Source organism: Bos grunniens, chromosome 3, assembly GCF_055505025.1.
Source record: "Bos grunniens cultivar Pamir isolate PY7600 chromosome 3, Bosgru_T2T1.0, whole genome shotgun sequence".
Lineage (NCBI taxonomy): Eukaryota > Metazoa > Chordata > Mammalia > Artiodactyla > Bovidae > Bos > Bos grunniens.
Window position 1 is genome coordinate 37,668,073 of NC_141167.1, and position 22,814 is coordinate 37,690,886.

Consider the following 22,814-nt stretch of genomic DNA (forward strand, 5'->3'; position numbering starts at 1 on the left):
TAAGGCCCACTGGACTTCACATTCCAGGATGTCTGGCTCTAGGTGAGTGATCACACCATCGTGATTATCTGGGTCGTGAAGATCATTTTTATACAGTTCTTCTGTGTATTCTTGCCATCTCTTCTTAATATCTTCTGCTTCTATTAGGTTCATACCATTTCTGTTCTTTATCGAGCCCATCTTTGCATGAAATGTTCCTTTGGTATCTCTGATTTTCTTGAAGAGATCTCTAGTCTTTCCCATTCTGTTGTTTTCCTCTATTTCTTTGCATTGATCGCTGAGGAAGGCTTTCTTATCTCTTCTTGCTATTCTTTCGAACTCTGCATTCAGATGCTTAGATCTTTCTTTTTTTCCTTTGCTTTTCGCTTCTCTTCTTTTCATAGCTATTTGTAAGGCCTCCCCAGACAGCCATTTTGCTTTTTTGCATTTCTTTTCCATGGGGATGGTCTTGATCCCTGTCTCCTGTACAATGTCACAAACCTCAGTCCATAGTTCATCAGGCACTCTATCTGTCAGATCTAGGCCCTTAAATCTATTTCTCACTTCCACTGTATAATCATAAGAGATTTGATTTAGGTCATACCTGAATGATCTAGTGGTTTTCCCTACTTTCTTCAATTTTAGAGGTCTTTTTCTTACTGTTGAAGTGTGACCTGTATAATCATGAAAAAATGCGGACTGTTGTAAAAAATAAAATTTATATTTTTGTTTTGGACAGCCTAAATTTCCAACAACAGAGAATAACACAGTGCTATTAACCTTAAAGGAATTAAGGCCGTGGTCCCCAATGTTTTTGGCATCAGGAACTGGTTTTGTGGAAAACAGTTTTTCCACGGACCATGGTGGGGAAATGGTTTCAGGATGATTCAAGCACATTACATTTATTGTGCCCTTTATTTCTATTATTATTACATCAGCTTCACTTCAGATCATCAGGCATTAGGTCCTGGAGGTTGGGGACCCCTGGTTGAAGGTATATGTCTGTGGTGGCCATATGTTGCAATTTAATTTCATACATATAAATGTTTTTTTAATATCAAAATACATCAGTGAAAATTGTATATTCTGGAAGGTTATAACTTTGGAAAACCATAAAAGACACGTGTACAAAAGGAAGACAGGGAAAGCGTAATAACTGCTGACTGTGCTTATCTGTGGGTTTTAGGTTCGGGGAACAGGTTGTTTATTAGGTAGATAAGAGTGTAAGGGGGGGCATAGCAAAGGCTTAGAACTATGAAAATTCACCAGGTGTTTCTTAAGGCTGTGAAAATTAACCAGGTGTTTCCAGATCAGCAACGAAGCTATTTAAGTTGTGATCCAGCATGATCTAGAATGTAATGTGTATCAACCATTGACCTTGCTTGCCTTGATAGATTGTTTATTCCTCTACCTTGGTGAATGTTTATTTGAATGCATTTATTAATGTTTATAAAATAATTTTTTTGTTAAAAAATCCAGTGTTTGGAAAAAACAGATTTTTACTAGCCTGTTCTCTTGCAGATATTGTTAGTAGCATTTGTAACTGCTTACCACAGTATAAACGTTACTTGAGAAGGTTGTTTGCAGGGCCAGTTTTCCACTATCGTTATGATCTGGATTGAACAACATTATGGTATTCCACATTTTATCATAAAGTGCTAATGCATTTCTGTTTTTCTTCCTCTCAAGATGAAGGAGAACTTTGGCATCGATTCCCTCTCCTCCATACCCTCAACTGAAGGAAACACTCAACAAGGCAGATTTGATGATCTGGAAAATCTTAATTCATTAACAAAGAGTAGTCTGGATTTAGGTTTGTGATTTTCATTTCTCATAAACACAAGTTATATTATTTTGCAATCTTTCAGTATTATTTGTACATATGACAAATTTTACTGTCATATTTTCATTCATTATATTATTTTGAATTGAAATCTCCTTATTAATTAATCTGTTTCTAGATATCTGGAAAAGTAATGTGACTCATATTTCAACTTAGAGCTTTCAGATTCTGCTTTCTGTGAGGGCTGCATTTTCCCTGCCTCATTTTGCTTTTTATTAGCTGTGTGGATTACAACTAAAAGTAGTGCCATATACTGATCTGAAATAAGTCTCTACTAATATATATTAAAATCTCTGATGCTATTAAGTGATACTGTTAGCTCATTGAATGGGGTTGTTAAATATTAATAAAGAGAGACATATTTTAAACATTTATGAAACATTTTTATAGCCATATATTACAGTCAATTTTGGCACATTAATAACTTAGTTTCCATTAAAGAATCCTAATAGTATAGTGCTTCTCCTTGCCTCTTCCCATACTGATTCTTATATATTTTTGAAAACTTGACTTTAAAAAGTAATCTTTCCTTATCCAACACTGCAATATCAAATGTCATTGTAATATTAAGATTCCCTAGGAGAGACTAGTAAGTTCTTTCAAAGTATTGGGATTTATAGAGCCATTGTTCAGGATTTATGCTGTCTTTCACCTGTTTTGACTCTGCTTATGGGAAAAGTCTTTCTCTATGGGCAGTTCTTATGTTATATGATAATATATTGTTAGGAGAGAGAGATACCTGTAGAAAGTTATATAACTGGTTTATATGAATTCAACATTCTATCAAGTAAAATCTAAAACAATGGGGTTCTTTTAATGCTGGTAAAGATTGAAGGCATTGAGATGATAACAATTGCCAGTTCCCTGCCAGTCAGAATACATCATGAATAGTTAATTTAAAAAATTAAGATGGTTAATTTTGAATATCTTAGATTAAGTGAATCTATTCAATTTTTCATAATGTGTAACTGATTGTGGCTAGGAGAAAAATGTAACTTTTTTCACAAAAATTCTCCTCGTATACTGTTTTTTGTCTTGTTTTTTAAATTCACCACATTTCTGTAACCCTCTATTAAATACTTGAGGAAGAGTTATGGCACAAATGAATGAATCAATGTGTTTGATTACCATTGATATTAATAGTTTATAATAATATCCAGCATTGTTTCAGATCAGATAATTTTGTTGTGGAGAGCTTCCCTGCGCATTGTCAGATGTTTAGCAGCCTCCTTGCCTTCTCACCCTAGATCCCAGTGGTATTCCCATTCCTAGTCATGATCAAAATCAAAATGTCTCCAGACAATGTCAAAAAGTCCCTTGGGAGACAGAATTGCCCCAGCTTGAGAACCATTCGCTGTTTTATACTGTCAGGATTGAAAGCGGTAGGCTGGAAATATGGGCTGAGTGTTTGTGAAGACGGACATTGGAGTTAGGAGAAAGATAGGGGGAGAGACTTTGTCCTCATGGGATGATTCAACCTTCCTCTGAGCCGTCCTCTACATATCATTTAAGAGACTCCAAAGTTATTTCCTCTGACTTCTGCTGCCTGCATGAGTTTCCCAGGGCCCTGTAACAAGTTACCACACACCTGGCAGCTTAGAACACCAGAACTTAATTTTCTCACTGTTCTGGAGCCTCTAAGTCCTAAATTGGAGAAGACAATGGCACCCCACTCCAGTACTCTTGCCTGGAAAATCCCATGGATGGAGGAGCCTGGTGGGCTGCAGTCCATGGGGTCGCTAAGAGTTGGACATGACTGAGTGACTTCACTTTCACGCATTGGAGAAGGAAATGGCAACCCACTCCAGGGTTCTTGCCTGGAGAATCCCAGGGATGGCGGAGCCTGGTGGGCTGCCGTCTATGGGGTCTCACAGAGTCGGACACGGCTGAAGCAACTTAGCAGCAGCAAGTCCTAAATTAATATGCTGTGCTACTTCTGAAGGCCTTGGGAAGAATCTGTTCTTTTCCCTGTCCAGCTTCAGGTGACTCCAGCATCTTTTGGCTTGTGACTGTTTCATTCTAATCTCTGCCTCTGTCCTCATGTGGTCCTCTCCTCTTCTCCATGTCTTCTCTTCTTTTGTCTCTTATAAGGACACCTGTTGTTGGATTTAAGGCCTGCTTGGATTGTCTCATCTCAAGATGCTTAATTTAGTTACATTTGCAAAGCCCTTTTCTCCATGTAAGGCTTCATTTATAGGTTCTATGGCAGATATAGATATCCAGGTGAACCATCAATCAAACTACTGTACTGCCTTAATCTAATATTTAGCAAGGCACTTGGATTCTATTTTTGGAGATTATAGCTTTAGGTATTTAGCTACATTTGTATACCTTAGGCCTGTCCTCACTAGGAAAGTGTTCATAACCACATGTGTTTTGGAAAAATTTTCAACTATCAGTGAATTTATTTTTGAGCATTCATAGCAAAAAAATTTTTGAGAGCTTCCGGAATGCTGTGCCAGGTGCAAATACTTGGATTAATGCTAACCATAGGTGAACTGAGAAATTATTGATACAGAGTCAGTACAGTTTCATTCCCAGGTCCCTCAGTACTAAGCCGTTAATCTGCTATGTCACCAGGCAAACCACCCCCTTCTCCAAGCTTCTCCATTTCCGCAGCTGTAAAATGGTGCAATTGGGCTAAGTGTTCTATAAGGCCTTTTTCAAATCTGTAGCCCTTTAACTACAGAGATTTTAAGAGTTACTTATGAGCAATTAAATTAAAAGTTATTTTTGAAAACCTGTATGTAAAGGGCTATTCTTCACCCTGTACTTAATCTAAAATTGTTGTTGTTCAGTCATTAAGTCATGTCCGACTCTTTGGGACCCCATGGACTGCAGGACGCCAGGCTTCCCTGTCCTTCACCGTCTCCCAGAGTTTGCTCACATTCATGTGTGTTGATGCCATCCAACCATCCCATACTCTGTCACCCCCTTCTCTTCCTGCCCTCAGTCTTTCCCAGCATCAGGGTCATTTCCAGTGAGTCAGCTCTAATATCAGGTATCCTCAAAGACAGAAAGTAGTTGTATTTCCCAGTCTGATTGGCCCTACCTAAAATGGGCCTCCAGTGAGCCTGGATGAATTTCTGTCATTGCACCCAGAGTCAGGTACACTTGCGAATTTACATATTGGTCTCTTACAATAAGCTTCTGGAGGGCAAGGCTTATATCTCATTATGTTACCATAGTGGGTGCTCAAGGACTATCTCTTGCACGAGAAGGTGATAGGCTGCTCCTGTGTGGGGATTTAACAGCATGCTGGTTCTAGCATGATTTATCAGTATGCCAGTTCCCTATTTTTTTCTTGTCTGGTTGCTAAGTTGTACAGCAACCCCTTTTCTGCACAGATTCTTCTTGCCTTTATTTTGTTTATCTTTCTCTTCTTGCACCTCACTAAGTATAGACCTTTTTGAAATTACTCCCATTCTTCTGGTAGCATTAACTTCCGTTTATCCAGAGAATTTTTTTTTTTTAACTTTCCTGTTTTCCTAACTGTGTTTTCCTGTTGTGGCTGTTACCTAACAACCACATAGGCCCCAAAGGATGTGATTTATTTTATGGGCTCCCAGATACCATGGTGCACCTGACAAGCGGGTCTGTTAAGTCGCCTGTGTCAAGCACGGTGAGAGGGGAGAGATGTGTACCTGAGCACTGCTAAGGAGGAGGAGAGGGCAAAGGGTATGGGCAGCCCTGTGTGGAGCAGGTAGTGAAAGTTTTAAACAAACTGCAGCATCCTATGAAACTCAGTGCTGTAATTTAATAGGCTGCTTTACCAGTGTAGCTGGATGGGAATTAGCTCTGCAAATAGAGTCAGTTCTATGTTTTTTCAACTCTCATTTTGGGCCATATCTGCAGAATCTCCATCCCACCCAGTCCCTCCTTAGGGGAGGAGGTAGACACAGGGAGCTAGAGCAGTAGTGCACGTCTATGGATTTGACTGCATGTGTGAATGTGGGCCCAGGGGATGGGCTGAGGGTGCCTGGTGATGGGGGAGAGGCACCTGAGACTTCCTTTAATACCACCTGAGTGTTACAGTTACTTTCACCCCCTGCTTCAGATTCTCTGCTGTATTTCCTATACTGTATTAATCAGTGTTACCAACTGATCAGATCCTGACTCAAAGTGTCTAGACAAGATAAAAAGCAGAAGTACAAGTGAGTTTACTAGAAAATCTGTTCAATATGAAGAAATGGAAAGTTTAAGTGATGCTTATAGGAGAAGTTTTAGAGGAGTATATCTCCTAGTGATCAATTTTAATTTTCTGATAAGCCAAGTTTCCAAAATACACTATAAATGTATGGATTTAGGGGAGGCATTTGATACACCATTTTTTATATTTGTATAACACAATGAAAAAAGATTGGCTGGGAATTTATAATGGATTAGATGTAATGGATACTGAGGTGTGTCCTAAGAGCGATGAATGGGTTTATGCCAGCCTGCATGCAGCTCTCTAAACATGTACCATAAGACTGTGTGCATAGCCCTGCCCTAGTTATTCCTTTTTTCTGTAATAGGAAAGTGACACAGATGACATGTTAGGTAAATTCACACATTCTAATTGGCAAAATTCCTCAGCCTGTAATTCCCCATCTATAAAATATGATTGCTAGTATCTCTTGTAACTAGTTTAATGTGAGAATTAAATAAGATAACAAATGTAAAAGAATTTTGGAATTTATAAACAAAGCCCCTTCAAAAATGTGTTTTCATTTGATTATTTGTTTTTCTGTGTAGTTTTTTTTTTTTTAAGTTAGTGAAATGTTACTGTGTCTGTAATTGAGACAGCCTAGATTGATGAAGGAAAATTTATAGTAAGATAAGGAGATGATCTCCATCGTAAAGGAGATTAGTTTCTTTTTTTTAATTGAAAGATTCTTTAAATTCTACAATCCTTTACATTTTAAAAAAGTTTCACATAATCCAATAATGACCCTTTTCCCCTCCAGCTCCCTGTATCGCTCCTCCCTGCTTCCCTCTCCCCACTGGTAACCACTAGTTTGTTCTCTGTATCTGTGAATCTGCATTGCTTTTGTTTTATTTGTTAGTTTGTTGTATTTTTTAGATTCCACATATGAGTAATACCATACAGTATTTGTCTTTCTCTTTCTGACTTATAAGAAAGATTCTTTTGATAAAAGATTCATATTGCTAACATAATATCTTTTCACTAAAGCCATGCTTAACATTGTAACCCTCTTCCACTGAGCAATCCCTATTTCCCTTCCTTGCAGAATTTTTTTACCATAGCACTGCCACCATCTGACATGTTAAATATTTTGCTTATTTAGTTTAGTATAAATAAGTCTTCTACCTGAAAGGGGCCTGCCCGTGTAGATATCCATAACTCTGTTGAATGAATTAAGAATGAATGAATGTATCCTGTGCTCACCAACATCTGGTTTTGCTCTTTAGGCATGATGATTCCAAATGATGTGCAGGGTCCTGGCTTGCTTGTTGAACTTCCTGTTGTGGCTCAGAGAAGGGAGCAAGAAGACTTGCCTCTATATCAACTCTCCAGGACTCAAGCTGTTTCCAAAGTTTCAGCATACGCAGGAATGTTGTCTTCTAGATATACCACTGATGCATGGTATGATATTATTCCTCTGCATTTTTACATTTTTAAAGTAGTTTTCTTTTGGCTTCTATTAAAAACAACAACAGGTCGTGTTTATGGTGGAACATTTGTAAAGTGCAGAAAAATATTTTGAATAAAGCCCACCATATTAAATGATTACTGTGAGAATTTCCCACGCTTAAAATTGTACCATATATATAATTTTGTATTCTCTCAGTTGTGTGCAAATTCAGTTCAGTCGCCCAGTTGTGTCCGACTCTGTGACCCCATGAATCGCAGCACGCCAGGCCTCCCTGTCCATCACCAACTCCCGGAGTTCACTGAGACTCACATCCATCAAGTCAGTGATGCCATCCAGCCATCTCATCCTCTGTCGTCCCCTTCTCCTCCTGACCCCAATCCCTCCCAGCATCAGAGTCTTTTCCAATGAGTCAGCTCTTCTCATGAGGTGGCCAAAGTACCGGAGTTTCAGCTTTAGCATCATTCCTTCCAAAGAAATCCCAGGGCTGATCTCCTTCAGAATGGACTGGTTGGATTTCCTTGCAGATAATGGAGGTTAATTAAGAATTTAACAACTCAAGCAAGAAATACACAAGGGCAAATTGAGGAAGGCTTGGACTTAAGAGTTGGAGGGGCTACAGGGATTGTTGGCTGATAACATATGGGAAGTGAGAAGGAAAAGGAGATGACCTGTGTTTCTGAATGGAGCAACTAGATGGCTAGCAGGACCATTAATTCTTTGGCATAAGATTATAGGAGCATGAACAGTTTGAAAGGAAAATGATGAGTTCAGTTTGGGACATGTTGGGGGTTCAAGTATCCATAGAACGATGAAGTGAGATGGAGTTAATTAAATACATGTCTCCAAGGATTAGTGTTGAGGTCTATCCTGATGTGAATACTTGGGGAACAAGATCAAGTGAAGGTGAAACTCCTGGATTTGAATAGTCATCCAGGGGAGGCTCAAGTGATAATAGAACAGGGCCAACATTGGCATCCTGCAGAGCAGCAAGATTAAGGGCATGAATGGAGGAAGAAAACAGTGAAGTGGAGGGAACAAAAGGTAGAAGGAAACTGATGAGCTGGAGGTTGATATAGAAACCAAGGAAAGAGAGCATTTGAACAAAAGCATCATTACAGACTATTGTTACATACTACAGAGAGAGGTCATGGTAGATAAAATGGAAGTTTTCCTGGGACTTGATCACATGGATGCCCTTGGTAAGCTAAGAACAGTTTCATTAGAGTGGAAATCAGAGTAGTGGGTTGAGAATTGAACAGAAGTCAGAAACTGGATAAAGTAAGAGTAGACTAGTGTTTTGAGAAACCTGATCATGAAAAGAGGCAGAAAGAATGCATGTTACCTAGACAACTGGAGGGCATTGTAGGACTGGGGCAAGGGGATGTATATATGTATACACACACACACAGACTGTAAATGTGAAAGATCCAGAACACACACACACACACACACACACACACAGATTGTAAGTGTGAAAGATCCAGAAAAGGAATATGTAGATGCTAGAAAGTGGGTGATTAAATATAGTCCCTGGAGAGGGTGGAGGGAGAGGAGGACATGGCACCTAGAGAGATTAACCTTTCATATCTGGTAGGAGGAAGCTCGTATTCTCCATGGACTCAGTTGCCAAGAGTGAAAGGAAAGCACAAATACAGGTATTGTTAGTTCCTTGAGAACTGGAACCTGAAAAAGTTTTTAGCCTATGGCCTTGGGTTTTTTTGGTTTTTTGTCATTTAGAAGAAAGTTTATTTACTCAAAATGATGGGGTGCTAGTCAAGTGGACCATAGAAGGAGAGGTGTCATAACAGAGCTTAGCTTTTGAAACAAGAGTAGGAGGGCAAAGACCTAGTGGTGAGGAGGAATTAGGGAAATCCTGATTCCCTTTTCCCAGCTTCCCAGGGAGTGAGAGAATGAACATCGCCCTCTCAAGTGTGGTATCTGTGGCTGAGAAGCAGAGCCGCTGACGAGCAGAGGAGGCTGAGAGAACACTGAGGGAGGAAGTTAGGTTGTGGGCGGTTTCTTTACAATTGAAGCAGATTTTGTGGAGTGTGACGGGTAGTTTGGCTGAGTGGGCCTTGGCAGTGGGGTATGGGAACAGAAGCACAGCTGAAAGAAAAACCAGGGCGGTGTAGCACTGTGAGTATAGGATGGCAGAAGCAAATCAAAGAGTTGGAGGGATTGCAAAATATACCAGGGATGAGAAATAGGGTCGGATTAAGTGGCCTTAATGCTGTTATTTACCTATTTATATTTGAATATAGTTCACCTACAGTGCTGTGTTAGTTTCAGGTGTACAGCACAGTGAATCATTATGCATATACATGTATCATGCTAAGTGAGGCGAGTCAGACAGACACAAATATCATATGATAGCACTTACATGTGAAATCTAAAAGAATTATATAAATGATAAAATGATATAAGTGAACTTATTTACAGAACAGAAACAGACTCACAGATCTCGAAATCAAACTAATGGTTACCAAAGGGGAAGTGTGGCGGGGGGAGTGATACATTGGGAGACTGGGATTAATGTACATGCATACTACTATCTATAGAACACATAACTATGGGGACCTACTGAATAGCACAGGGAACTCCACTGAATGTTCTACGATAACTTACATGGGAAAAGAATCTTAATGCTTTTATTTAAATTTTAGTCCAAGAAAGATTTTGTCTTGTTATATGAAGTGTCTCAGACTTAACGTCACTTCTCTGTTCAGTGATCTGTGACCTTTGCCTAGAGTTTTAGATAGAAACAATAAAAAGTTGTCTGGCCTTCTGCATAGCTTATGTTTGACTGGAAAAGAAAGACTGGTAAGCCCAACTAGTTGGAGAAATTGGTGACTTTTTACTCAACAGACCTGTACCAGTGTGTACAGGGGAGGAGCTGACAGGCCCAGGGTCCTAGTGCAAGGGATCTAACCAGTTCCCAAGGGAAGAGAGTGTTAAACAATCATGAGTTTGTTTCTTGAGGAGAGATGCCTGGCAGTGGAAGTACTGGAAGAGTTAGGAATATGTTTCAACTTTTTTTATGTGGTCAAATTACTTTTCAGAGACATTTCCGTTTTTTAAATTTCTCTTGTGCTGAGTGTTAATAATGGACTCTGGCCAAAGAATTCAGAATTGAAGCTGCTTTTCATGTTATAGAATTGTAAGTGTAAATTGGAAGAGATTTAAACAAATTTCCAAACCCACCCCTCCTTCCTTGTGCAGGAGATGGAGCATTCCATCAGTTGTATCTTACTCAGTTCTCCCAGTTTCAGGGAGAAGAGGTCCACTTTACTCCTAATGTGAGCACTTTGACAAGCTGATTTCTTGTATTGGCACAGGCATTTAAGGGCTTCAGCCTAACCTTTGTCTTGGGAGATCAGTCTTGCATTTGAATGTTTTTTTTTTTGGCTCGCTGTCATAGATCCAGTGTATATATTTCAGCCTCAGCAGGTCCAGAAGTGTTCCTGTAAATCATACTACCCCTTTTAATCTTTCAGGGTATGACCCATGGAGTTAGGTCTGTAGATGAATATTTATTGCTACTCAGAAGACTTCCTGAGTAATGCACAGATTCCTTTCAGAATATTGTTTTTCAGATCTTCAGGGTGTCAGCTAGTGCTAAATGCTACTTAACAGTTTCTTTGCATTAATTTTTGCATAGGACTCAGCAGAGCTATTTTGTTAGTATTCACTGTGCTCTTGCATAAGCTAACTTCTCTTCGCCTCCAGGACTAATATTAAGAGGTCAGATGCACACTGAAAGTGAAGATCTCTAGGAAGGAAGAATGGTGGGTAGACTGAGTGTGGAAACTCTGAAAGGAATCTAAGTGATCTTGTTCTGAGTATTCTTCTTCATAAAGTTCCTTGAGATGATATTTTCAGAATTCACCTGGCTTCAGTCTTTTTCTAATTCAACTCTGTCATCACTTGCTGCCTAAAGACATGAGTGTGCCCATTAGTGGGGGACATGACCTTCTAAAACTAGTAGGAGATGTGCAGTATAGTACTGTGCTGCTGCTGCTGCTAAGTCGCTTCAGTCACGTCTGACTCTGTGTGACCCTATAGACGGCAGCCCACCAGGTTCCTCCGTCCATGAGGATTCTCCAGGCAAGAACCCTGGAGTGGGTAGCCATTCCCTTCTCCAGGGTATTTTCCTGACCCAGGAATCAAATTGAGGTCTCCTGCATTGCAGGAAGATTCTTTACCAGCTGAGCTACCAGGGAAGCCCTGTGTGTATAATAGGATGCAAATGAAAAGAAATACTTTCAGATATTGGATACTTTGTTATGACTAGTAGGAAGTGAAATAGGAGACTGAGTGTCATAGCTGGGGAAAGGATTAAAAGAGTTAATGTTATATTTTAAGTCCCCAACACTGCTTGGCATTTAGTGCCTTTTAAGTAAATGGTGAGTTTCTGATAGGTTTACCTTTGAGTTCCACTGCCAAAAATTATGTGTAGATTAAGAATATTGGTAGAGGACTAAGGGTAAAGGAGAGAATAAATACGTGGACGTGAGAGAGGACTACTCTGGGATGTTTGACTTGGAAGGATAAAAGGGAAGTTTCCAAGGAGTTTATAATGTTGCAGCTGTGGTCCACACTGAAGGTGAAGATGAGTGTGAGAAATTAGGACAAGAGACACACAGGAGTATTACACTAATGCCTTTGGAAATATAATTAGATATTTCATTGCTAATGCAGGCTGTATAGAAGGTCAAAAAAGGGAAAGACCTAAGGAAGTGACTTACCCTTTATGAGTTGAACGTTTGTTTCTTAACAAAAGTCTTAAATGCAATTTTATGAAACAATTTTCTTAATTTTGATAAATGCATAATGGTGGCTCAGATGGTAAAGAAACTGCCTATAATGCAAGAGACTTGGGTTGGATTCCTGGGTCAGGAAGATCCCCTGGAGAAGAGAATGACAACCCACTCCAGTATTCTTGCCTGGAGAATTCCATGGATAGAGGAGCTTGGTGGGCTATAGTCCCTGGGATCGTAGAGTCGGATGCAACTGAGCAACTTTTATAGACACACACACACACACACATACACACACACACATACATTCATGTTATCAGCACTCCAATCAAGATATTAAACAGTTCCATCCACCCAGAAAGTTCTCTGCTTCTGACTTCTAATACTGTAAATTACTTTTTCCATTCTAGAACTCATGTAAATCATACAATAGGTACTTTTTTGTTATCTGGCTTTTTTACTGAGTACCATGTCTGTGTCATTTTAAACTTTCATGTATAGTAATGACTAATTCTTTATGTATACTGGTATGAGGTAATAATTTGCTTATAACTTCAAGATCATAGTGTTATATTTGTGTAATTAACCCTACTAGTTTGGAAAACATCAGTGCCTATTCTGCCTGGCTCCAGAAGCTTGTATTCCCTCTAGTGTGCACAGAAAATTGCCATATAGAGTCTATATTTTAAAAGGAAAAAAATCTCGAGATAACTTAGCCACAATTGTATCTCTTCCTGCTTACATCATTTTGGGGTGCTGAGTTTGTTTGACCCTTATATGGCTTAGTATACAGAATTTTTATGTGAAAAAAAGATATATTAAAAAGGAAAGGTCACCTTGGCTATCTGGATTCATCTGATTTTGGTATGACGTAGAAAATGTTAATCTCAAAGACATTGTGTCTTATGATGAAGTTTTACTATTAATATTCACTTGTTCATTAATGGGGCACTTTATCTTTCCTCCCAAATCTGTAAAGAATGATAACTTTGGGCATTTGTTATAAAGGACTGAAATAAAAAGCATTATTTCTATTAGATGGTTAATTCGTTTAGGGAAAAAGTGGTTATAAAACTCTGATTAAATGTAAAAGGCAAAAGTTCAATTATTTTAAGATTTGAGATTCTAACTGATTGAGCTATTGACCACGTTTAATCAAAGTGTAAATTATAAAATTAGAGTTTAGAATTCTCTTGTGAAAGATTCAAGTACATTTGGGCAAATTTGCATCTTAATATGTGCAGTAAAAGTATTTTACTTTCTCCATTAAATTTTAATTTGAGTTAAAAGGTATATGCATTCATCAGTGTAAAGTGACTGCATTATTTTGGATGGTTGCTCATCTCCTGTGACTTACTTTCTAAAACTAATCACACTATGGTTTTGAAAGTTTTATCTCTCTTTAGGTATGAAATAGTGTGTAGAATATGTTCATCAATTTCCTGAAAAATAATAATATACTTTGAAAAAGTCTATCTAATGGAATAATCCTTTTGTTACAGATTTTCTTAAAGAAAACTAAAACTTTCCATATTTTAGATAACATTTTTCTCCCTTCATTTAATATTATATGTGAAAGTCAGCAGTTTAGGATATTTTTTATTTTTTTAAAAAGAAAAGCATATAGCCCATACCAATGTGAAAACTTGACTTTCATTCTATCGTAGGTAATTTTAAATTTAAGAATTTAATTCTTGGCATTGAAACATGTATAATATCATGCATGAACCGAGTCGCCAGTCCAGGTTTGATGCACGATACTGGATGCTTGGGGCTGGTGCACTGGGACGACCCAGAGGGAGGGTATGGGGAGGGAGGAGGGAGGAGGGTTCAGGATGGGGAACACAGGTATACCTGTGGCAGATTCATTTCGAAATTTGGCAAAACTAATACAATATTGTAAAGTTTAAAAATAAAATAAAAAAAAAAGAAATTAGGATTATACTTCATAATTTTATAATTTTGTTTTCCCACTCAGAAAATTGTTATTAACATGTTTCCAAATCAATAAAGATATTGGCCTGGCTATTTTGAATAATTCAAAAAAAAAGAATTTAATTCTTATAATGATATTATGTATGTGCCATAATAAAAATATGTACATTTTTTTCTTAATATATTTCATGAACTGTTTCTTACCCACAAATTGTGTGAATTTTTTCCTTCACCCACCAACCAATTTTCTGATTCTTTGGACAATGTGTCCTACAATTCATTTCAGTTCTGACATTAACTGCAGAGTTAGTACAGCCCCTACAGGTTAAGGGCTCAGTCCCATAAGACTGTCCCAACTTCAGAAGCCAGGCACAGATTCCAGGTTGCGAATTCTACTTCTGACCAACTGACTATGAGTTGGGGGTCCTCATATCACCTTCCTGAGGTTCAATAATTTGCTAGCATGGCTTATAGAACTTAGGGAAGTGCTTCACTATTACTGCTTTGTTGTAAAGGATACGACTCCGGAATAGCCAAATGGAAGAGATGCATAAGTCGAGGAAGGGAGTGTGTGGGATGCGAGAGCATCCAGGCTCTCTTGGGGCACATCACCTTCCCAGCACTTCAATGTGTTCTCCAACCTGCAGGCTCTCTCAACCCTGTTGTTCGGAGGTGGGGAGAGGTTTATGGAGGCTGCATTATGCAGGCATGATTGATTACATCATTGGCCATTGGTGATTGAACTCACTTCTAGCCCCTTTCCAGAGGTGGGGGTGGGGTGGAAAGTTCTAACTCTAAATACATGGTTGTTTTAGAGAAGGAAATGACACCCCACTCCAGTTTTCTTGCCTGGAGAATCCCATGGACAAAAGAGCCTGGCAAGCTACTGTGTATACCTGAATATAAATTCAAGTGAAAAAATTTAAGGGAGATGGATATTGGTTGAGCTTCAGTTAAATGCCAGTAATATTTCATTTAATCCTTGTTGCTGTTATGGGATAATCAAAATATGAAAGTTTATGCTATGATTACCACTATCCAATGAACGTATATGTACATGTGCAAAAAATAATAATATGACATGATAAAATGAAGACTTAAATTGGTGGAATCATGGGTATATCATTCAGTGATTGCATTCAGCTGCTTATAAACTGAACCTCCCTCTTTATTCCCACACGCCTCCCCCCACAGCTGTTAGTGTGGCTTTACTCAACTGGGGCTTGATTTCTTTCATGTAAAGGAGTCCTGAAGAAGTCCTGTCAGGGCCGTGGACACCTTCTTCCTTTCTGCTGTGCTGTCATCAGTGTACTGCTTCAGTCCTCACTGTGTCTTCACGATTTTAAGATGGGTGTTCCATCGCCAATAATCACCCCTGCCTTCTAGGCAAGAAGGGAAAGAGCATAGAGCAAAAGGTTCCTGTAAGCTGATTCTCCCTCCACTTTATGAGTTTTCCTGCAAGTCTCACCCAAGGACTTTGGCTTCCTTGTTGCTGATCAGAGCTCTTGCACACAGCTACCATTAGCTAAGAGGAAGTCCAGAAAATGTAGTTTTTTAAAGCTGAGCATAGTGCCACCTGGAGTAAAGGGGTGTTATATTGGTAAGGAAGATGGGAGAGAGGGCATTAGATAAGTAACCAGCAATTATGTGCCAAGGTGTTTTCCTTGAATTTTATGAATGCTTTTAATCATAAAAAGTAGACTGGCTAAGGGAAGAAGATTGTCTGCAGTGGGTGAGACGTTAGTGATCCTTAATGATCTCAGTTCTTTAACTGATTTTCAGATTGTTTAGATCCTTTCACTTTCTCTTTTCAATCACCCTTAAACCATTGTATCCTAGAAAATTGTAGAGTGACAAGTAGCTGAAGTTTCGTACTTTTGATAGGACTTATTTGAGAATTCAGAGGAAAATGGAGCATTGAAACTCCATGCTGAAAAAAAGATTTGGATACTGTGGAGAGGTTATGTATTACGTCTGAGCATTCTCTGAGCCTCAAGTGGAAAATATAGTAATATGACCTGCTGTGCTTACTTCACAGGGGTTTTTGTGAAAATGAAATGGAAGAAGTAGTACCTACATTTTTATATAGAGTAATATGATTGGCAGTATATGTTATTTATTTGATGGTTCAAAGGCACGTGCCTATTTTGTGGTACAGGTTAGATTGGAGCTTAGAAATCCTGACTCCTTTTCCAGGTCGTAGATGATAGTGCCTTTACCCTATTAGCATTACTTTTATAACTATTCTATAATTCATCATCCCGCTAGGCAGTTCCATATTAACATAATTTGATGGGTGGAAGTGTGATGGTGGTAGGTGAGAGGATTGTATTGTTTAACAAATCTTTCTGTAAACTGAAAAATACACAAACTGTAAACTGTGGAAATACACAACATATGCACAGAATACAAATGACGGGGACATTATTTAGGGTTAGAGAGACAAAAAAATCTAGAGAGCAATCATGTTTCCTGACTATTTAGTCATTTCAGTTGTTTGTGTCAGGTTAGACTAGATTGTTAGCTCGTCAGTCACACCAAGTTTTAAGAAATATATTTTATAATATTTAAGTGTTGATAGAAAAACAAATGTAAAATCATACAAATTCGAACAAAGATTTTTAGAAAGTAGCATCTATAGTGTCACCAATGAAAGTGTTTATAATCAGTGATTTTCTGGTTCTGGGTGGATATTTATTAATTTGAACATTTAAGCAATATATCTTCGTATGGATAGTTAACTATTGATGTAAATATTTTTAAAGCTTAGAAATTAAGAACTTTTAAACTGAATATAGATTGTATAATATAAAACTTTTTAAGACCCTTTAATAATGAGTGTGTTATAAGTTACATGTGTGTATGTTTTTTTTTTTTTTTCCTTTCTTTCTCTTCAGTGAATTACCTGAGAGAGAAGAAGGTGAAGGAGAAGAAACTCCAAACTTCAGTCACTGGGGACCACCAAGAATGTAGGTTGATAACATGATTGGCTTTCTCAATAGGACAGTGCAATTGGTTGCTCTTTTCTTCAGTTTAATAGTGTCAGTCGTTCTCTAATGATTGCCATAGTGCACGTGGACATTGGCCTCAACTGTAGTTGTGCTTTGTCTTACCTAGAGGGTTTTAGCCAGGCGAAATGACTATAACCAATATTAGGAAAACCATTGTCATACTTTTTCAGAGAAAGGAGCTTACAGATGTCCATCTATGAGGGACTCAGTGTACTTTCTCACTGTACCACTAAGCAAGGCAGCTAGGGCTGTCTTGAAGGCAGTAAAGCTCTTTTTTTCTTTTAAACAAACCAGAGCAATAGTTGAGGCTTCTGTGACATAGCCCCCTCCTCCTCTTATGTTAATCCAAGTTTGTGTCTTATTTGCACTAACAGAGTGTGCTGGGCCCATCCTCCTGTGGATACTCTCATTGTTTTATGTAGTAACCAGGGCTGCACTTTATTAAGATTATAAAAGTCTTCCATTAGCTGCCCTTTCTATCTTTACTCATTGTTAATTCTACCATGTCACTCACATTGGCTTTTTTTGCACTTTTGAGTTTTGTCTTAAAAACTCTTAACTGTTTTCTGAGCTACTTTTTGGAGTTAATTATTGGCCATGTCTGTGCAGTTTGAACAAAATCCACAGTATTTTGAGGGACAAGTTTTATTCCATACTTTATGGAAATGATGTGGAGGTAGGAAGAAAAGAAAACCTTTCCAGCCTCTGGAGCAATAAAATCTGTCCTCCGCTTAAAGAACCACAGGCTAGCCTGGCTGACTAGGAATAGCAGTATGGGCAGTGAGTGTGTCAGTGACAAATTTATTTTATTGTGAAAGAAAGAAAAAAAGTGAAGTCGCTCAGTCGTGTCCAACTCTTTGTGACCCCATGGACTGTAGCCTACCATGCTCCTCCCTCCATGCGATTTTCCAGGCAAGAGTTCTGGAGCGGGTTGCCATTTCCTTCTCCAGTTCTGAAGGTCTGTGCTTTTTTGCCAAAATGATACATGTGACTTTCTTGATTTTTTTCACTCATTTGTTATTTCTTCAATTCGTTCTTTGCTAATGTTACATATGATGCAGATGAAAAGGACTCATCAGAAAATATATGGTGGTGGGAGATAGGGTTATTAAGATCTAGCTAAATTTCTCAATATTAAGAGTTGTATTTGTTGTCTTAGAAATCATCTTCAGAATTTAAACTGTTACATATACCATAAAAGTGATTCATAAGAATCTAATAGAATTTAATCCCATTCTATAGAAGTGATAGATTCTTACAATTTAGGAACTAGGTATAACTTCTATAACATTTGTGAAAATGTATTTATATAAAATGAGCCACAAGGATATACACGTTGAACACAATGACGATACAACAAATTACCTTGTTCATGGGTGAATTCTGTTTTCTTGTTTGTTTTTACAGCGTTGAGATTTTTAGAGAACCAGATGTATCTCTTGGTATTAGTATTGTTGGTGGACAAACTGTCATAAAACGTTTAAAGAATGGAGAGGAGCTTAAAGGTATATTTATTAAACAAGTTTTGGAAGACAGTCCGGCAGGAAAAACAAATGCTCTTAAAACTGGGGATAAAATACTTGAGGTAAATAATGTTAAATTTTTGTTTTTGTTTGAAATGTACTGTGAAACAGTAAATATGTGTGTATCGTTGGTATATTTTATTCAGATGCCTTCATTTGTAGGTTTACACAATTTTGTGAGATTCTAAAGTTGAACTGTAGTAGTAGTGTTAGTCGCTCAGTCATGTCCGATTCTTTGCCACCCCATGGACTGTAACCCATCAGGCTCCTCTGTCCATGGAATTCTCCAGGCAAGAATACTGGAGTGGGTTGCCATTCCTTTCTCCGGGGGATCTTCCTGACCCAGGAATTGAACCCAGGTGTCCTGCATTGCAGGTGGATTCTTTACCATCTAAGCCACTAGCAAAGCCCTTAAAATGATAAAACAAAAAGCATCAAATTTCACAAGTTGACAGAATGAGGTGGAAGGTGGGCCTCACACTTCTCCCACAGTCTTTAACAAACTTTGAATTGTATATGGCAGTGGGGTAGCTCGGCTGTCCTCCCAGAGTTGACCTTGAAAGTGGAAGACTCCAAGGTTGTTGGAATCCATCCTTTACACATGGCAGGCTTTGCAGAGTGGAGTTTTAAGGATACATCACAGGCACTGAGAGGTCTAGATCTGATACATTTCTTTGCATTGGGTTTATTGGATGACACCATACTGAATATCTTTAACCCCAGAATCTGCTTGTCCTCGACTCATGGTTTATGGTACTAAACATCAGCTGTGGTGTTTTATCTCTGACAGAGTGAAAAGTGCTCTGGAGATCATGGAGTGAAGTCTAGATTGTCCTGTTTGTTTTCTATTCTTGGACAAATTATGAAATATATTTTATTTTCAGTTTCCAAACAAAACAGAAATGAGATTTTAAAACTCATATAATCATTGTGAGGATTAAAGAATTGCATAAAATTGTTCCATGTGTACAAATTTGAGGTTATATTTATGTTTGTGAAGTTGTAAAAAAAAAACTTCAAACCCACTGGAGATAAAGAAATGAAGAAAATGACCACAAATCCCTTCTCTTATGGTGTTTACATGATAGTGGGGGAGATAGACAATACACAGAATAAGTAATATATAGAAAGTTAGATTGTTATAAGTAGCTATGGAGAAAAATAATGGGGAGGAGAATAAGGAATGACAAGTGGTGATGGCAGCAGTTGCAACCAATAGATTTGTTATGGAAGATGATATTGGGATAAATACAGGAAATGACCAAGTGAACAATGTGGACACAGAGGGGAAGATGCCTCCAGACAGAGTGAACTGAGTGCAAAGGCTCTGAGGTGGGAGCTTGCCTGGATGCATTCAAGGAACAGAAGGAGGTCTAGCACTGCTACTGTAGGTGGAGTGAACAAGAGAGAAGCTGAAAGAGAAGAGGTAGTGGGAAGCCACATCATGGAGAGCTCAGAAGGTTGTCCACTCTGAATGCGTGAGAATCCATTGGAGAATTATGAACACATACATATTTTTAAAAAGGGTTATTCTGGCTTCTGGGGCAGGTGTGGTTTCTTTTATTTGGCATTTGTGTGGTACATTTTTTGTTTTTCATTTTCATACTTATTTGCGATTTTGTTTTAGTTGTATTTTTTAAACAACATATAACTGGATTTTGCTTTTTTAAAATCTAAATTGATAATATTCATCTAATAAATCATTTATTTTTAATTACTGATACATATGCACTTAGAACAAAATACAGAAGATGATGTTTAAAAATTAGCTTTTTTCCTTTATATAGTGAAATAGTTATAAATTCATAGGAAATTGCAAAGAAATGTATAAGGAAGTCCTATGTACTCGCTTCACGTAGCCTCACTCGATGTTAACATCTTACATGATTACAGTAAAAGCAAAAGCAAAATGCTAATATTGGCACAATTCACAGACCTTAGTCAGACTTCACCAGGTATATACACGACCACATGTATGTGTGTTTTTATAGCTCTGCACAATTTTATCACATGCGTAACGTTGCATAACCCCCACAGCAGTCAAGAAACTCAGCTGAGTCATCACCACAAGACTCCTTGTCTGGCCCCTCAATAGCCACTCCTCTCTTCTTCCCTCCTCTCGCATCGCTAGCCTCTGCCCACCACTATTCTGGTTTTCCGTATTTATAAGTGTGTTATTTTACAGTTGTCACATAAATGGAATTGTGCATTCTGTTTCTTTTTGAGATTCTTTCTTTACTCAGTGCAATTTCTTTGAAGTTCTTTCAATTTGTCAGTAGTTCATCCCTTTTTATGAATGAGTGGTATTCCATGGTATGGAGGTACCACAGTTTAACCATTCACCCACAGAAAGATGTTTGGGTGGTTTCCAGTTCTTGGCCATTCTGAATAAGCCCTATAAACATTGGTATATAAGTTCCTGAGTGAAAATAAGTGTCCATTTCTTTGGGATATATGCCCAAGAGTGTAATTGCTGGGTTGTATGTTAAGTTCCTTTCTTAGTGTTAAGAAACTGTCAAATTATTTTCCAGAATAGCTGTACCATTTTGTATACAAGCAGCTATGAGTGATCCAATTTCTCTGCATCCTCACCAGCATTTGGGATTGTCACTATTTTTCATTTTAGCCATTCTGGATAGGTACAGAATGATATCATTGTTGTTTTAATTTGAAGTTTCCCTAACTTTTCATGTGCTTAATTGCCATCTGATACCCTTTTTGGTGTGAGGTTTGTTCAAGTCTTTTGTCTTTTTTCTAATTGAATTGTTCATTTTTTCTTACCTTTTTGAATTTTTTCTCATCTTTCTCTGCTGTCAGTGAATAAAAAGTATTCTCTCATCTAATCCATCATCACTTTTACACATACTAATAAAAACCCATTGTTTTATCTCAGATTTAATAATTTATATTTCTTCAGATTCACAACAGACCTGAAATGTTAAACTCTAATATATATTCTGTGAAGCATAATCAGTCATTTGTTTACTTTTTTCTATGAAAAGCATTAGTTGCTTTGCTAGTGAAGTTTAATACTCATTTCTGTCTTGAGACAATCGCACAAAAGGTTTAGGTCCGTATAAAGAGCTTTTTAAACTAGAAAGTTTAAATTTAACTTAATTTTAGATTAAATTAAATGGGTCTTCATCTATGTACATGGACATTTTTTAGGTTATAATTTTAAAGTTGGGAAAGACTAAGATTATTTTTCTGTTGTAATATGACAGAATTCTAACTTTTTTCTCACTTCTCAGCTTTAGTGATTCCCATTTAACACTGTATAATCTCTGTCAGGGGAAAAAAGCTGATTATTATTGAAGAGGATGTGGTTCTCATATAGCCTCTACTTTTCTTACTGTTGAATGTTTCAGGGATCAGGTTTTTTTGAAAGAAGCTTCATCAAACTAGTGACAGCTTTTAATCGTCACTGCAAATTTTTTCTATTTTTTTTTCATTTACTATTATTCATATCCTTCCTCAACTCAGATGGGAAAAGAGCTTTTCACAGCATTAAAATCTTCATGGATGCCTATTAGAATAAAAAGCCAGAGTTCTTGCCATGGCCTTCTGGATTTTACATGATGTGGCTTCAGCTGCCTCCCTGACATCACCTCTTTCTGCTCTCTCCTCTTGCTGTGTTCTTTAGACTCACCTCCATTTACATCTCTCTGACACACAGGGCTCCCATCTCCTGCCTCCATGCTGTCGCTTCTCTGTCCCTCCGCCTCTGGCATGCTCGCTTTCCTCCTCACTCTGCTCAGATGCAGTGACTTATCCTCCTATCACTCCGGTGCATGTGTTTCCAACTCCTTTGATCTTCTTTCCTTTCATTGAGCTTTTCTGGGACAACCACATCCTAGTTAAGTGCAACTGTTTGCTTATTTTGTGATCTCTTTCTTGATTTGAACCAACAAAGTTATACCAACAAACAAGAAATTGTGACACTCTGAAGCCTTTGGAATGAAAAGTTGTAAAATAGCAAAAAAAAAAAAAAAAAAAAAAAAGCCAAGAAACCAACCAACAAAAAACCCCATGCATACTGTCTGGTCTCATTTTAAATTCATGACTGTTCCCTCAGATGGGTCCTTAACTCTGTCCTGCTGTCCTGCATTTAACAAGGTGTTGCATTCTTCTAAGTAGTCCTTCAGACCTCCTGTGCTTCCTTCCTT

The 22,814-nt window shown here is 38.0% G+C and overlaps 1 protein-coding gene across 13 annotated transcripts in view; it reads left to right on the forward strand.

Annotated features, from left to right (window-relative positions):
* Positions 1–22,814, forward strand: part of PATJ (PATJ crumbs cell polarity complex component) — a 389,086-nt gene that overhangs the window by 126,468 nt on the left and 239,804 nt on the right. For all 13 annotated transcript variants that reach the window (XM_086394286.1, XM_086394288.1, XM_086394293.1 and 10 more), the window contains 4 exons: positions 1,669–1,792; positions 7,238–7,412; positions 17,012–17,083; positions 18,533–18,710. In XM_086394286.1, the coding sequence (XP_086250412.1) occupies positions 1,669–1,792; positions 7,238–7,412; positions 17,012–17,083; positions 18,533–18,710 (549 nt within the window). The remainder of the gene's footprint in view (positions 1–1,668; positions 1,793–7,237; positions 7,413–17,011; positions 17,084–18,532; positions 18,711–22,814) is intronic.